Source organism: Oncorhynchus clarkii, chromosome 10, assembly GCF_045791955.1.
Source record: "Oncorhynchus clarkii lewisi isolate Uvic-CL-2024 chromosome 10, UVic_Ocla_1.0, whole genome shotgun sequence".
NCBI classification, from domain to species: Eukaryota; Metazoa; Chordata; class Actinopteri; order Salmoniformes; family Salmonidae; genus Oncorhynchus; species Oncorhynchus clarkii.
Genome location: NC_092156.1, coordinates 22,332,125 through 22,349,655, shown reverse-complemented (window position 1 = coordinate 22,349,655; position 17,531 = coordinate 22,332,125). Strand labels below are relative to the sequence as shown.

The following is a 17,531-nucleotide window of genomic DNA, read 5'->3' as shown; positions in this document are numbered from 1 at the left end:
AGCCCTATCCCCTCTCCCCTCCAGAAAGTTAGTGCATACTCAAGGAGCCCTATCCCCTCTCCCCTTCAGAAGGTTAGTGCATACTCAAGGAGCCCTATCCCTGCCCGAAAGATACTGCATAATCAAGGAGCCCTAACCCCTCTCCCCTCCAGAAGGTTAGTGCATACTCAAGGAGCCCTATCCCTGCCAGAAATTTAGTGCATACTCAAGGAGCCCTATCCCCTCCAGAAAGTTAGTGCATACTCAAGGAGCCCTATCCTCTCTCACCTCCAGAAAGTTGGTGCATACTCAAGGAGCCCTATCCCCTCCAGAAAGTTAGTGCATACTCAAGGAGCGCTATGCCTGCCAGAAAGATACTGCATACTCAAGGAGCCCTATCCCCTCTCCACTCCAGAAAGTTAGTGCATACTCAAGGAGCCCTATCCCCTCCGGAAAGTTAGTCCATACTCAAGGAGCCCTATCCCTGCCAGAAAGATACTGCATACTCAAGGAGCCCTATCCCCTCTCCACTCCAGAAAGTTAGTGCATACTCAAGGAGCCCTATCCCCTCTCCCCTCCAGAAGGTTAGTGCATACTCAAGGAGCCCCATCCCCTCTCCCCTCCAGAAAGGTAGTGCATACTCAAGGAGCCCTATCCCCTCTCCCCTCCAGAAGGTTAGTGCATACTCAAGGAGCCCTATCCCTGCCAGAAAGATACTGCATACTCAAGGAGCCCTATCCCCTCTCCCCTCCAGAAGGTTAGTGCATACTCAAGGAGCCCTATCCCTGCCATAAAGTTAGTGCATACTCAAGGAGCCTTATTCCCTCTCCCCCCAGAAAGTTAGTGCATACTTAAGGAGCCTTATTCCCTCTCCCCTCCAGAAAGTTAGTGCATACGTAAGGAGCCCTATCCCCTCTCCCCTCCAGAAGGTTAGTGCATACTCAAGGAGCCCTATCCCTGCCAGAAAGATACTGCATACTCAAGGAGCCCTATCCCCTCTCCCCTCCAGAAGGTTAGTTAATACTCAAGGAGCCCTATCCCTGCCAGAAAGTTAGTGCATACTTAAGGAGCCTTATCCCCTCTCCCCTCCAGAAAGTTAGTGCATAGTCAAGGAGCTCTATCCCCTCTCCCCTAGAAAGTTAATGCACACTCAAGGAGCCCTATCCCCTCTCCCTTCCAGAAGGTTAGTGCATAGTCAAGGAGACATATCCCCTCTCCCCTCCAGAAGGTTAGTGTATACTGAAGGAGCTCTATCCCCTCCAGAAAGTTAGTGTATACTCAAGGAGCCCTATCCCCTCCAGAAAGTTAGTGCATACTCAAGGAGCCCTTTCCTCTCTCACCTCCAGAAAGTTGGTGCATACTCAAGGAGCCCTATCCCCTCCAGAAAGTTAGTGCATACTCAAGGAGCCCCATCCCTGCCAGAAAGATACTGCATACTCAAGTAGCCCTCTCCCCTCTCCACTCCAGAAAGTTAGTGCATACTCAAGGAGCCCTATCCCCTTTCCCCTCCAGAAGGTTAGTGCATACTCAAGGAGGCCTATCCCCTCTCCCCTCCAGAAAGTTAGTACATACTCAATGAGCCTTATCCTCTCTCACCTCCAGAAAGTTGGTGCATACTCAAGGAGCCCTATCCCCTCCAGAAAGTTAGTGCATAGTCAAGGAGCCCTATCCCCTCTCCCCTCCAGAAAGTTAGTGCATATTCACAACATAGAAGAGTATTCACCCTCTTCACTCTCTCTCCTGCTTTTTCCTACTTACTGACAACAAGTCACACAACACTGTACACTTTTAACCCGTTACCCCCTCTCTCTCTATTCCAGGATCCCGGCCCAGGTTAGAGGATGCCCCCCCGCGGATTGTGGAGCACCCCTCTGACCTGATCGTGTCCAAGGGCGAACCAGCCACCCTCAACTGCAAGGCCGAGGGGCGTCCCAGCCCCATGGTGGAGTGGTACAAAGATGGTGAACGAGTGGAGACAGACAGGGAAGACCCGCGCTCCCACCGTATGCTGCTGCCCAGCGGCTCCCTCTTCTTCCTGCGTATTGTCCACGGTCGACGGAGCAAGCCTGACGAGGGGGTCTATGTGTGCGTGGCACGCAACTACCTAGGCGAGTCCGTCAGTCGCAATGCATCGCTGGAGGTGGCAAGTAAGTGCCTTTGCTTTTGTCTGCCATTTTGTCTCTTGATGTCAGCCAAGATGGAAGAGATGGCTGGAGAATAGCACTGTATAGCACTGACAGAAAATAGAGGCAATCTTCCTGGACTGGGTTCATTATTGCGAATAAGTGACAGCTCAAGCGAATAAGTGCCATTCGAAAGGGAAAGTGTAGCAAGAACAGCCAATGGTTCCTGTTTCCAGGTGTTAGCCCCCAAAATCATCTCACACACACGCACCCACTATAGAAAAACCTGTAAGAATGGAAAGCAATGGAAGTTGGCGCCTAGCAACTTTTCACAATAGGACACTGCTGATATCTGTTCTGCTGTAATGGAATGTGGACGGGCCAATTTGATTTCACTATTAGATTAGCCAATGCGCTATTGCATTAGGATTTCATTATGTAATTCCGTTCTACAACAACACGGGTCATTTGAGTATTTCAGTACTTAAGCTGTTTTTATTACGTTTTTCCTGATATGAGTTGAGGATGGTTTCTTCGTATGTATTGTTGCCTGGGAGGCTACAGTTACCCAATTCCTCAGAATCTGTTATAGGATGATGTAAGCAGTTGGTTGTATACAGTATTGATAGCAACATACACATATCTATTAGAGCTAAATTCTTGTGAAGGCTGTCTTTACCCCATGACTAACTTTCTCCCCTCAAATTAGCCCTGAAACACAGAAACTGTTTTTACTAAGGTAGCAGTGATATACCAATGTATATTGGAGCCAATATTGCTCACCTTAAAACTTGCAAACATCTCAGGAATTTCTACATTCTTCTGCCCTTTGCTTAAACCCCCCATAACATGAAACTCACCTCCCAATGCAGTAATAAGAAACAGCTGAAGAGAAGAGAAAAAAGAGGGGAAAACATCTCCCCTTCACTCCAAAAGTCAGTGAAACTCTAGACCCTCTTACAACACCTCAGGTCCTGCGTCCTGTTTTGGAAAGCTCCAGCCCTATAACCTAATCTTCAAGCCTAATTTCACCCTGGCTGCTTCCACGGAAACACTAACATAAATTAGTCCCATGCTTGTTCTTTGGCGGGGTCGTTAAGGCTTACATCGGTCACCTGAACTGAGAGCATAGCTCCAAGGATTATCTTTTTACTTTGTCTTGCTCTCATATCCCGATGCCTCAAATAGCTACATGTTTTATGGGATTGGCTGTGAGCAAGCAGATTGGAGTTGTGTTCTTGGCCGTTCAGAAGGGTGTACTTTCAGCAGTAAAGCCTTAGGAAGTAATCGTTTGAGCTAGGGGAAGTGGAGTAGGCTGCAGAACACAGGACACTTTGGGAGCTGAGGAATAAGGCAATGTGTAGTGGAAATGTTTTTGTTGGAATCATGATTTGTCTGACTAGTATTTTCAGCCGTATATGCCATGATGGTATATTTGAGGCGGGCTGCTTATGTTAGCTCTAAGACTGGTGTTGGTTTTACAGAAGACATACCTTTCTTTTACCAGGGTAAGTTGATTGAGAAGACATTCTCATTTACACTGTATGGTCTAAGGAAGAGTTGCAATGAAAAGTGGTTGACTGAGCCACAGATGGCTCTCAACTTATCTCGTCTCTATTTGATGCTGGTCTGGTTTCACTAAGTCAGTGCTATACAGGTTTCTCTCTTGCTTCACTGAGTCACTCCTAATCCAATGGCCCTGAGGTACTGGCATCCTGACCTAGTCTCTGGAGCCCAGTGTCTCCGCTGGTTTTTGAAGCTAGTATCTCTGAGACCAATGCACCCTGCAGCTGGCTTTCGACTGAGAAACACACACATACACACGCACCGAACGCCTGCTCCGACCCTCAGGGAGAGGACCCCCCCCCTCACCAACACACACATCCCTTACTACAACACACACCCCCACACACTGCCCATTGTGGATCAGTCGCTCTGCTCATACCTCCCATCTCCTCTCCCCAGAAGATAAGGATCCTATGTTTCCTTTTTCTCTCAGCCTGCAACCTCATGGTTATATGAGTGTGTGTGTGTGCGCACACATCTGACTTTCGGATCATTGGCCCCAGGGCTGGCTCATGGCTGGGGTCGCCTAGAGAGGAACTGCTCATCTCCATCAGTGGGCGCGTGCCAATGGTGCCTGCATGATGATGGTGATGCTTGAAATACGACCCTGGATGCCAGGACCCTCTGTGCCGCTGTGCCCATGCCAGGGGCACAGCATGGCATCGGTGTGGCGCGGGTATGGGGCAGGCATGGCAGTAACCTTTCAATGGCTCTTTGCTAGTTAGTGAGCTGGGGGTAGGAGCCAGATTGCTCGGTGGGACGGCTCACTCACAGGTTCAGGGGGTTTAACCTCTAGTTGCTCCATCTGCTACCAGCGGAGAGGCACTGAGCAGCACAGATGAGCGGTGGTCTAGAGACCAGACAGGCACTGTCCATACTGTGAGTGTGTGTGTGTGTGTATGTGTCATTGTATATATAGTACATTAGTGTGTCTGTGTTGAATGTGTTCGCCTGTGTGTGTGTTTCGTGGATGGCATCCACATCAAAGATCATATCACATTTTACGGCTAAAATTGCAACGTAATAGCCATCGCTGTACAATAGACCCAACTGAAAAGAAGCTGTTTGAAATTCAGACTGCCTTTTCCCAGGTCGCCAGTCCATTGTTTGGGGTTTTATATTGCTCTGAAGGTTTTATGACCCTGTCTCTGTCTCTACCGCTGCTTTTATGGTTCATGAATATGTTTGAGGAGACGAGGCATGGAGGTGTACCAGAGGGGGACAGGGTCAGTCCCTGAGATACATTTGAAATAGGATTGCCTGGGGTAACTTGGGAGAGAGGGGGGTCCAAAAAAGAGCCCGAAGGTCATGTGGAGGTCAGCTGTGGTTTCCAGGGGAACTGGTGGGGGCAGGATGGCAGCTGCCGGGGGAATTCTGGGATTCCACAGGTGAGGGGAGGATCTGACAACACTGTCCTCTCTCCTCTATCTGGTGTGTGTGTGGTTCCGTGTGTGTGTGTGTGTGTCTGTTTTTTATGTTTGTGTGTGTCTGTGTTTGTATGTGTGTGGCAGGAGCAGGGCCAACTTTATCACCCGTCCTAATCCAGGACGGCAGTGTCTGAGAAGCAGCTGAAGCACACACACACACACACACGCACACGCACACAAACACACACCCCCACCCTTCCTCCAGAAAAAAAATATTGAGGTTTTAGGGGATTAGGAACTGGGAGGAAGGGGGGACTTGGCAGATAAGGGTGTCTGAGTTGCCTCCCTCCATTTTGAAATGGCCAAGCTGCTACAGGGCACGCTCTCCTCAGGCAGCTCCAGGATGGTTTCCCTCTTTGTTATTAACCCTGGTCAGAGCCAATATGGGGCACGTTTCTCCATAACTGCTTCACACTCCTGATTGAGTTTTTTCCAACCTCATGTCTAGCTAGGAGCAGAAATCCTGAAATATAGGCCTGGGCCCATAGTCGCCATCAGAGATTAGGGACATCAGTGGTTCCGAGGTAATTTGCCACTGTCTTTGAGTCGGACTGTCTCTGAGTTGATCTCTCTTTGAGTTGGTCAGTCTCTGAGTTGATCTCTCTGAGTTTATCTCTCTGAGTTGATGTCTCTGAGTTGATCTCTCTGAGTTGACCTCTCTGAGTTGATCTCTCTGAGTTGGTCTGTCTCAGAGTTGGACTCTCTCTGAGCCCTCCTGTGTGTCCAGGCTTCACTAATGAGATCAGTGGGCTGGCGGCCAGGCTTGTGCAGACTGAGGACGGGGCAGAGGACAGGACCATGGGGGCTAAACACAAAAGGAGGTGTCAGATGGCCCGAGGTGAGGCTGGGACCCTGGCTGGCCACTCTTGTCCCCCTTCCCTCTGGTGGTCATCGAGCCGGCCCCAACGGCCAAATCTGACCTCCTCATAGGATCATGAATTAATTAGACCAGTTAGGGGCTAACGAGACCAAGACCTGTACTGGTGGCCTGGGGCCAGTGGTGTGTGTGTTGTGTAGAGAGAGGGATGATGGGGGTCAAGAGGAGATGACAACAGGTGGTGTGAGGAAGAGCTTTATAAAAGTACCCACACACACACACACACACACACACACACACACACACACACACACACACACACACACACACACACACACACACACTCTCTCTCTCTCCATTCACCCCTGCCCCATGCTAATGAGCAGTGGGGCATCTGCAGGGCCATTGTGGGGCATCTGCAGGGCCATTGTGTGCCCTGGGTTATGGCAGAACCACGCAGACCATCGTGGAGAACAATAAAAGCCCGCTCCGACCGTTGTGACTAATCACAATACATTATGTCTCATGGCTACAGATCACTAGCGCCGTCGGCTATACCGCCACACTGTCAAATCCACCAGACCCTCCCACTGACCTCCACCGTCTGTCAGATTCTGTTAGTTCCCAAACTGTTATGCAATAGTAGGAGTGCTAATTGGAGTCCTGTAACCTTGTTATACTGTGATCACAGAATTCCTCAAATTTGTTCAGATATATTTCAAAAGCATGTTGTACGGGAATAAGATGCGGTTCAAAAATAGATCAACTCCCATTCTTGTCCCCAAGGTGACTCCTGTGGGGTCAGGCTCGGTGAATATATTGCTGTTTTTAGGTTCTACCAACGGCTGCTTTATTATTCCGTTCATTTTGTTGCATCGTCCTCTTCCCCGGGAGCCTTCTGCGTGCCAGACGAGAGGCTGATTCAAAGTCAAGTTTTCGCTTAATTGACTCTGGGAACATTTTATTTACAGACATTCAACTCTGGGCGTTCAACAATACCATACATTGTTGTATTAAAAGCACATTTCAAGGGGATATATTTGTTTTTAACCCTCCACAAATGGTAAATGACCAAGCAAATGACCGTTTAAACTTTTTAAGCTGAAATTCACCTTAAGATGACCACCGCTTCAGAGTTGGAAAGGTCAGAGAAGAGCTTAAGTCATTCGACTGGATCTAAATGGATTTAATCTCAGATCCATTTTCTTTGGAGTTTGTTGACGTGGGGAAAATGGGTGCATTTGAACTCCACACCCTCTTTTATCTGCCACGCTTGAGGGAGTTGTTTGGGAGTTTTCATGAGCAGGGCACATTAATGGGCACTGGATAAACGACACTCAGCACATTTGACAGAGCACTGGGCACCGCGGTATGCAGAAAGTCAGTAAAAAGCGCACCTTCGCCATCTGTTCCTGGACCAATTGTTCATCGGGAGCTCCCACACTGCCCCTACGTCATGAATGGACAGACACAGTTGGACACTTGTCCGCTTACACACACAGTCTTGACCGTCTCCGAGATGAGACAGAAGTGTCAGCAACCGACAACAACCACACAATGCACAAAATCAGGAAAGCTGACATTGCCAAACTGACTGACCGCCATGTGGGCAGTGAGGACACATGCAATCGTACCCTGTCAAACTCACCGTCCCCAGCCAGAATGAGACAGAAGTGACCGAGGCATGTATGTGTGTGTTCTCTGTGGAGATTGCTGACACCAAACACACACAAACCGCCTCCTATTCAATTGGCCTCCTATCCTATCTCTATCCAATATAAAGAGCTGATAACATGACATGTACCTCGATTACAGCAATAGCACAAAAGTGAGAAGTAACCAACAGTGTAATAGTTGGCGCATGCCAGTAGATGCTAGAACAATGTGGTGTCTGGCATTGTCTCCGGCCTTGCCTTGTTTGCGTGTTTGCGTAAGCATCTATTCTAAATCCCCCAACGGCTAAATCTCCCGACTTTTCTCCTCTTGTCCAAGACAAGTAAAAAAATTGTCAGACAAGAATAATATAGATTTAATAAGCTGTCCGAATTGACAATTTTTGCAAAATCTGACAAATCACAATATCAAACAATTAAGGACTATTCCGATCAGAATTGGATGTTGGTGTTTCCTCCGACACATTGTTGCGGCTGGCTTTCGGGTTGAGCGAGCAGTGTGTCAAGAAACAGCGCAGGTCATGTTTCAGAGTAAGCAAGACTGTTGGGGAGTTGCAGCGATGAGACAAGATCGTAACTACCAATTAGATGTCATGAAATTGGGGAGAAAAGTGCTTAAAAATATATATATTTTTTCCATGTACATCAATAAAAAAACCTACGTGTCAAAGTGTAGGTGATATGCATATTGTCTACAGCCTCATGTCCAGACCGATCCTGACATGAGGGAGACGCCAGAAAATGTAGCCAAACTTAAATGAGACTTTTAATTTCATAAATATAGGCAAAACGCCAGTCATGTTTGACAAATTGATAATTAGCATCTAAAGACTTGATTCTGTTGACATAGCCTACTGAAGTTCACCCAGATCAACTGGTCACAAGACCGGAGAGTGAAGGACCGTGCCTGTTTTGCACCGCACTTCACCCACTTTGAATCTGAGTGGAGGCGGTCAGTATTTTGAAACTATTTAACCATAAACGTAATTGTTTAAAACCTGAACATTTTAAATAATTTTATAAAGCATGTCTTACCTTGTTTCAAAGTAGCCGAGCCAATATATGACCATATAAACACTTAATAGGCCATTGAAACCAGCATTCTTCTCATGTTCTATTGATTTTCAGATCAACATTATTTTATTGTCCAGCAGCCAAAGGCATAATCACAGTGATTTGAGCTTTTGGACAAGTAAAAAATCTGTCCTACATTTCCAAAGGACATGGACCTGGAAATGAGCACCGATAAACAGATTGAAAACGGGCCTGGTTTTTATCACCGATGTGTGCACCCAATACAACTCTCGCTCTTGCTCACTGCCCAGTTCCAGTCCAGATTCTGCATTTCAGTCATGTCTCTCTGCTGTTGTGTGTGCATGAGTCATTTCGACTATGTTCAGAACTCGTTTTTTTTAACCCCGCATTGGCTCCTGAGGGAAGGTGGATAAAGAGGCGTATGGGATTTGGCAAGCTGTCCCACATTGTAAGGTGGGCACCAAGAAAGCTTTCGAGGTGCAAAATAGAATATTTCTCTTCAGGATACTAGATCTACCATTTTGGTTTTTGGCAATGCTGCTGCAAAATTCAATCTTTGTTCAATTAAGCTTTTTATGTTTTGTTATTGTCCATTTTATGGTAATTTTATTGTCATACAGCTTTTAGAGAAAAGGCTGAGATATTTTTATGTTTGACCACTCATCAACTCCTTGTTTGTGTGGAACGACAATGCCTCCGGGCTGCATTCTCAAACTAAACATCACACCGGCTGAACCCTTGCCCCCCTATACCTATTTTACACCATATTTATCCCCAGGCTGTGATGGTTGGTTGGTTGGATGGTTGGTCGTTTTTTTAGAAAGCCATAAAACACTCTTCAAGAGATCAGTTGGGAATCTAACTCTTAAGCACCTTTTGAAACCTAATTTTCAATTATTCATCAGACTTCGCTTAGTATTCAGAGATCTTCATTATCGTACTGAGATATGGTACCTTAAAGAGAGGGGTTGGGGGAGGTGGAAACAGAACTACCCATTCTAATCTTCCATTCTCATCTCATTGTGATAGTGTGGGGACATAACAGTTTCTCCAGATGGCTGGCGTACAGTAGACAGAATAGAGAGAATTTGGGAGAATGGGGGCAAATGGAGAGAATGGAGAATGGAGAATGTAACCCTCTTCCAGGGCAAACAATGTTTCTATTAGCTGGGCACACGCATGGGATTAGACCACATCAGTAATGGATTTATTGTTGGAGGAATCTGCATACAAAATTACTATGCTTGGGGGCTGAAAGGGGCAGGACTCTCCCCCCGTCAGCCCTGCCATCAATAGTGCCCAGTCCCCTCGTTCTTCTCGTCCCTCCTCCCTCTCACCATGCTTCCTCTCTTTGTTGTCACCATTCAGTTGTTTTGGGTCAGACCTTTATTCCAGTGGCGAAGAGGTGTATACACCGCTCGCAAACATCAAGTGGTATTTTAATATGGCCCCTCTTGACTTGAAGTACTGTATGGCTGTGTTTCAATCAAACTGTCCCACTATGACTGTTGGGGTGGGGTGGAGATGCACGCAAAAGAGGGTGGAGGCCAAGCCAGCCCCTGTATAAACGACCCTCCCCTTCCTCCCTCCAACTCACTGTTATGAAGGAGTTTACTGGCCTTCTCCACACACATATACTGTAGGCTGCACGTTAGGAATTGTATTCATTTTCCACTCTTTGCTGACCTTTATATAACATAGTCACTCATAGGGAGCTGTTATGAAACAAAGTGTTTTCATTGTTATTCATTGTGGAAAGAAAATATAATATATAAGTTAAGATACTTTTCTTGGACCTATTAGTTATTTAGGTAAATTCTAGCCCTTCGTTGGTGCTGTTTTCACATTCTTAGACAGAGACATAGTATGCATCCCAAAGGGCACCCTTTTTCCTTTATAGTGCACTACTTTTTATTAGGGCCCATTTGGAACATGGCTTCAAAACTGGCTTCAGTTAGAATGCTCCAGTGTGACGGCAGAGATGTTGGAGAGGGCTTCTTGGCTGGCAGCAGACATGTTTCCCTATCGTACTCTCCTTGAATTATGGTGCTCAGCTAAGCCTAGCTGCCTGGGGGACTGTAGCCCAAATACATACATACGCACACAGGCACGCATACACGCCCCCCCTCGCCACCCCAAAAAGACACATACAGGAAAGGTGTGTGTGGGGGATTAACCTCTTCAAATCAAATTTATTTGTCACATACACATGGTTAGCAGATGTTAATGCGAGTGTAGCGAAATGCTTGTGCTTCTAGTTCCGACAATGCAGTAATAACCAACAAGTAATCTAACTAACAATTCCAAAACTACTGTCTTGTACACAGTGTGAGGGGATAAAGAATATGTACATAAGGATATATGAATGAGTGATGGTACAGAGCAGCATAGGCAGATACAGTAGATTGTATCGAGTACAGTATATACATATGAGATGAGTATGTAAACAAAGTGGCATAGTTAAAGTGGCTAGTGATACATGTATTACATAAGGATACAGTCGATGATATAGAGTACAGTAAATACGTATGCCTATGAGATGAATAATGTAGGGTAAGTAACATTATATAAGGTAGCATTGTTTAAAGTGGCTAGTGATATATTTACATCATTTCCCATCAATTCCCATTATTAAAGTGGCTGGAGTTGAGTCAGTGTCAGTGTGTTGGCAGCAGCCACTCAATGTTAGTGGTGGCTGTTTAACAGTCTGATAGCCTTGAGATAGAAGCTGTTTTTCAGTCTCTCGGTCCCAGCTTTGATGCACCTGTACTGACCTCGCCTTCTGGATGATAGCGGGGTGAACAGGCAGTGGCTCGGGTGGTTGATGTCCTTGATGATCTTTATGGCCTTCCTGTGACATCGGGTGGTGTAGGTGTCCTGGAGGGCAGGTAGTTTGCCCCCGGTGATGCGTTGTGCAGACCTCACTACCCTCTGGAGAGCCTTACGGTTGAGGGCGGAGCAGTTGCCGTACCAGGCGGTGATACAGCCCGCCAGGATGCTCTCGATTGTGCATCTGTAGAAGTTTGTGAGTGCTTTTGGTGACAAGCCGAATTTCTTCAGCCTCCTGAGGTTGAAGAGGCGCTGCTGCGCCTTCTTCACAATGCTGTCTGTGTGAGTGGACCAATTCAGTTTGTCTGTGATGTGTATGCCGAGGAACTTAAAACTTGCTACCCTTTCCACTACTGTTCCATCGATGTGGATAGGGGGGTGTTCCCTCTGCTGTTTCCTGAAGTCCACAATCATCTCCTTAGTTTTGTTGACGTTGAGTGTGAGGTTATTTTCCTGACACCACACTCCGAGGGCCCTCACCTCCTCCCTGTAGGCCGTCTCGTCGTTGTTGGTAATCAAGCCAACCACTGTTGTGTCGTCCGCAAACTTGATGATTGAGTTGGAGGCGTGCGTGGCCACGCAGTCGTGGGTGAACAGGGAGTACAGGAGAGGGCTCAGAACGCACCCTTGTGGGGCCCCAGTGTTGAGGATCAGCGGGGAGGAGATGTTGTTGCCTACCCTCACCACCTGGGGGCGGCCCGTCAGGAAGTCCAGTACCCAGTTGCACAGGGCGGGGTCGAGACCCAGGGTCTCGAGCTTGATGACGAGCTTGGAGGGTACTATGGTGTTGAATGCCGAGCTGTAGTCAATGAACAGCATTCTCACATAGGTATTCCTCTTGTCCAGATGGGTTAGGGCAGTGTGCAGTGTGGTTGAGATTGCATCGTCTGTGGACCTATTTGGGCGGTAAGCAAATTGGAGTGGGTCTAGGGTGTCAGGTAGGGTGGAGGTGATATGGTCCTTGACTAGTCTCTCAAAGCACTTCATGATGACGGAAGTGAGTGCTACGGGGCGGTAGTCGTTTAGCTCAGTTACCTTAGCTTTCTTGGGAACAGGAACAATGGTGGCCCTCTTGAAGCATGTGGGAACAGCAGACTGGTATAGGGATTGATTGAATATGTCCGTAAACACACCGGCCAGCTGGTCTGCGCATGCTCTGAGGGCGCGGCTGGGGATGCCGTCTGGGCCTGCAGCCTTGCGAGGGTTAACATGTTTAAATGTCTTACTCACCTCGGCTGCAGTGAAGGAGAGACCGCAAGTTTTCGTTGCAGGCCGTGTCAGTGGCACTGTATTGTCCTCAAAGCGGGCAAAAAAGTTATTTAGTCTGCCTGGGAGCAGGACATCCTGGTCCGTGACTGGGCTGGATTTCTTCCTGTAGTCCGTGATTGACTGTAGACCCTGCCACATGCCTCTTGTGTCTGAGCCGTTGAATTGAGATTCTACTTTGTCTCTGTACTGACGCTTAGCTTGTTTGATAGCCTTGCGGAGGGAATAGCTGCACTGTTTGTATTCGGTCATGTTACCAGACACCTTGCCCTGATTAAAAGCAGTGGTTCGCGCTTTCAGTTTCACACGAATGCTGCCATCAATCCACGGTTTCTGGTTAGGGAATGTTTTAATCATTGCTATGGGAACGACATCTTCAACGCACGTTCTAATGAACTCGCACACCGAATCAGCGTATTCGTCAATGTTGTTGTCTGACGCAATACGAAACATGTCCCAGTCCACGTGATGGAAGCAGTCTTGGAGTGTGGAGTCAGCTTGGTCGGACCAGCGTTGGACAGACCTCAGCGTGGGAGCCTCTTGTTTTAGTTTCTGTCTGTAGGCAGGGATCAACAAAATGGAGTCGTGGTCAGCTTTTCCGAAAGGGGGGCGGGGCAGGGCCTTATATGCGTTGCGGAAGTTAGAGTAACAATGATCCAAGGTCTTTCCACCCCTGGTTGCGCAATCGATATGCTGATAAAATTTGGGGAGTCTTGTTTTCAGATTAGCCTTGTTAAAATCCCCAGCTACAATGAATGCAGCCTCCGGATAAATGGTTTCCAGTTTGCAAAGAGTCAAATAAAGTTCATTCAGAGCCAACGATGTGTCTGCTTGGGGGGGGATATATACGGCTGTGATTATAATCGAAGAGAATTCTCTTGGTAGATAATGCGGTCTACATTTGATTGTGAGGAATTCTAAATCAGGTGAACAGAAGGATTTGAGTTCCTGTATGTTTCTTTCATCACACCATGTCACGTTAGTCATAAGGCATACGCCCCCGCCCCTCTTTTTACCAGAAAGATGTTTTTTCCTGTCTGCGCGATGCGTGGAGAAACCTGTTGGCTGCACCGCTTCGGATAGCGTCTCTCCAGTAAGCCACGTTTCCGTGAAGCAAAGAACGTTACAGTCTCTGATGTCCCTCTGGAATGCTACCCTTGCTCGGATTTCATCAACCTTGTTGTCAAGAGACTGGACATTGGCAAGAAGAATGCTAGGGAATGGTGTACGATGTGCCCGTCTCCGGAGTCTGACCAGAAGACCGCCTCGTTTCCCTCTTTTTCGGAGTCGTTTTTTTGGGTCGCTGCATGGGATCCACTCCGTTGTCCTGTTTGTAAGGCAGAGCACAGGATCCGCGTCGCGAAAAGCGTATTCTTGGTCGTACTGATGGTGAGTTGACGCTGATCTTATATTCAGTAGTTCTTCTCGACTGTATGTGATGAAACCTAAGATGACCTGGGGTACTAATGTAAGAAATAACACGTAAAAAAACAAAAAACTGCATAGTTTCCTAGGAACGCGAAGCGAGGCGGCCATCTCTGTCGGCGCCGGAAGTTCCTGGCCGGAAGCCCCTGGTCGGATGAGCACAGCCAGAGCAAGACCACCGTTATAGGAGATGGGAATGGGCCATGAAGCGAGACACTAGGTGAACACTTCCCATGGTATGGGGGATTGGAAGGATTTACACCCCAATGAGGTGTGTGTGTGTGTGTCCACAGGCTGCTTCCCAAGGCTGAAAGAGACCAGTGATGCTTTTGTGGGAAGAGGGCTAAGGAGAAGGGGAGAGAGGAAAAGAAAGCTTGAAAAGGCAGAGGGGAGTGTGATAGTGTGATGGGGAGAAGTAGTGGGTCGGACTGGTGTCAGAACATTCCAGCTGTCCAGTATTTTAATAACGCCCCTCTTGACTTGAAATATGTCTGTGTTTCAATCAAACTGGCCCAGTAGGCCTGAGACATGGGGCAGACCTTTGGAGGGTGGAGGTGCATGAAGGAGAGGGTGAAGACCAAGCCAACTACCACATAAACTAACCTCCCTCCCTCCAACTCACTGTTACGAAGGAGTTTACTGGCCTTCCCCACACACATATACTGTAGGCTACACATACAGCGGGGAGAACAAGTATTTGATACACTGTCGATTTTGCAGGTTTTCCTACTTACAAAGCATGTAGAGGTCTGTAATTCTTATCATGGGTACACTTCAACTGTGAGAGACGGAATCTAAAACAAAAATCCAGAAAATCACATTGTATGATTTTTAAGTAATTCATTTGCATTATATTGCATGACATAAGTATTTGATACATCAGAAAAGCAGAACTTAATATTTGGTACAGAAACCTTTGTTTGCAATTACAGAGGTCATACGTTTCCTGAAGTTCTTGACCAGGTTTGCACACACTGCAGCAGGGATTTTGGCCCACTCCTCCATACAGACCTTCTCCTGATCCTTCAGGTTTCGGGGCTGTCGCTGGGCAATACGGACTTTCAGCTCCCTCCAAAGATTTTCTATTGGGTTCAGGTCTGGAGACTGGCTAGGCCACTCCAGGACCTTGAGATGCTTCTTACGGAGCCACTCCTTAGTTGCCCTGGCTGTGTGTTTTGGGTGATTGTCATGCTGGAAGACCCAGCAATGACCCATCTTCAATGCTCTTACTGAGGGAAGGAGGTTGTTGGGCAAGATCTCGCGATACATGGCCCCATCCATCCTCCCCTCAATACGGCGCAGTCGTCCTGTCCACTTTGCAGAAAAGCATCCCCAAAGAATGATGTTTCCAACTCCATGCTTCACGGTTGGGATGGTGTTCTTGGGGTTGTACTCATCCTTCTTCTTCCTCCAAACACGGCGAGTGGAGTTTAGACCAAAAAGCTCTATTTTTGGCTCATCAGACCACATGACCTTCTCCCATTCCTCCTCTGGATCATCCAGATGGTCATTGGCAAACTTCAGACGGGCCTGGACATGCGCTTGCTTTAACAGGGGGGACCTTGCGTGCGCTGCAGGATTTTAATCCATGACTGCGTAGTGTGTTACTAATGGTTTTCTTTGAGACTGTGGTCCCAGCTCTCTTCAGGTCATTGACCAGGTCCTGCCGTGTAGTTCCTGGCTGATCCCTCACCTTCCTCATGATCATTGATGCCCCACGAGGTGAGATCTTGCATGGAGCCCCAGACCAAGGGTGATTGACCGTCAACTTGAACTTCTTCCATTTTCAAATAATTGCGCCAACAGTTGTTGCTTTCTCACCATGCTGCTTGCCTATTGTCCTATAGCCCATCCCAGCCTTGTGCAGGTCTACAATTTTATCCCTTACACAGCTCTCTGGTCTTGGCCATTGTGGAGAGGTTGGAGTCTGTTTGATTGAGTGTGTTGACAGGTGTCTTTTATACAGGTAACGAGTTCAAACAGGTGCAGTTAATACAGGTAATGAGTGGAGAACAGGTGGGCTTCTTAAAGAAAAACTAACAGGTCTGTGAGAGCCGGAATTCTTACTGGTTGGTAGGTGATCAAATACTTACATGTATGTCATGCAATAAAATGCAAATTAATTACTTAAAAATCATACAATGTGATTTTCTGGATTTTTGTTTTAGATTCTGTCTCTCACAGTTGAAGTGTACCTATGATCAAAATGACAGACCTCTACATGCTTTGTAAGTAGGAAAACCTGCAAAATCGGCAGTGTATAAATACTTGTTCTCCCCACTGTATACACACACCTATACATGTACAAATATGAACACACACAGGCAAGGTTTCGCTCGCTCTCATATGAGGCCCTGCAGGTCACAGTCACCCTCCACATTGAGTAGTGCGGTCGCCACACACTCATTTCTTACTCCAATTTGTACCCTGGCACTTCTGTCTGTGAAAGGCTGCTGAGGAGGGCCAGGCATGGCCATTTATGACCACTTAAAAAGGCCTGAAATGTTGCACCTTGACAGCTCACCTCGTCTATCTGTCCCTCCCAGTCTATGCTGGCCTCCCCCAACTATTTTCATGGCTGTCTGAGATTTTTATGTCATATAAGTTTGAATTACGAACGTTACAGTATTTCTACATTGCGTTGTTATGAGTCATGCTACAAGTGAATTTTTATGAGGTGCTTCGACCAAAGCTGATGAGTTTTGAGAAGCTTTAAAGAAGTGTATGTTTTCTGTCATGCATCCCTGGGTAGAGTTGGAAAATGGAAGTGAAACCTTATTTGTAAACAATATTACCTCATATAGTTGCCCGAACTGACACACTACTTTAGCAGACATGCAAACATTGTTTGTTTTATTGTTTCATAAAAAAAATACATTTAATGCAACGCAACAAAGACAAAAGGAAGAATGCTTAATGCATGGTGGTGTATCAGAACTCCAATCAACCTGGAGAGTCCTATGTGTTTTCTCTGTCATAAAGGAAATCATTTTTAATGCCCTGTCACCACCACGGTGGGGCCAGCTGCCTTTCACCCATCAGTCACCCAAAAGCCAGAGAGGTTGGCCTAGGGATGGGGGTCTGTGAGGGGAAGGGGAGGAACCCCCAGCTGTTGTGTGTTAACAGGACTCAGGTGACGGGCCAAACCAGGGGAGACAGCGTCTAAATGAGTGGCGCATCATAAACAAAAGAGGGGGAGAAAATGAGGAGAAATGAGGGAAGGGGAGAAAGGAGAGGAGAAAACACGCCATCAGGGTCATATGGCTGGGGGGGGTGGAACCCTCCTGGACTGGACCCTCCTCCCCCCAACCTCCCCTGCTCCCCCTTCTCATTTCCCTATCATCCCCAAGGCAATATCTGTCTGGGTCCGTCAGTGGTTGCCTCACCATAC

General features: G+C 47.3%; 1 protein-coding gene across 1 annotated transcript in view; it reads left to right on the top strand.

Annotated features, from left to right (window-relative positions):
- LOC139418148 (roundabout homolog 2-like) overlaps positions 1-17,531 on the top strand; it is a 135,204-nt gene that overhangs the window by 33,734 nt on the left and 83,939 nt on the right. Inside the window, exon 2 of the mRNA XM_071167377.1 lies at positions 1,800-2,126. Coding sequence (XP_071023478.1) covers positions 1,800-2,126 — 327 coding nt within the window. The remainder of the gene's footprint in view (positions 1-1,799; positions 2,127-17,531) is intronic.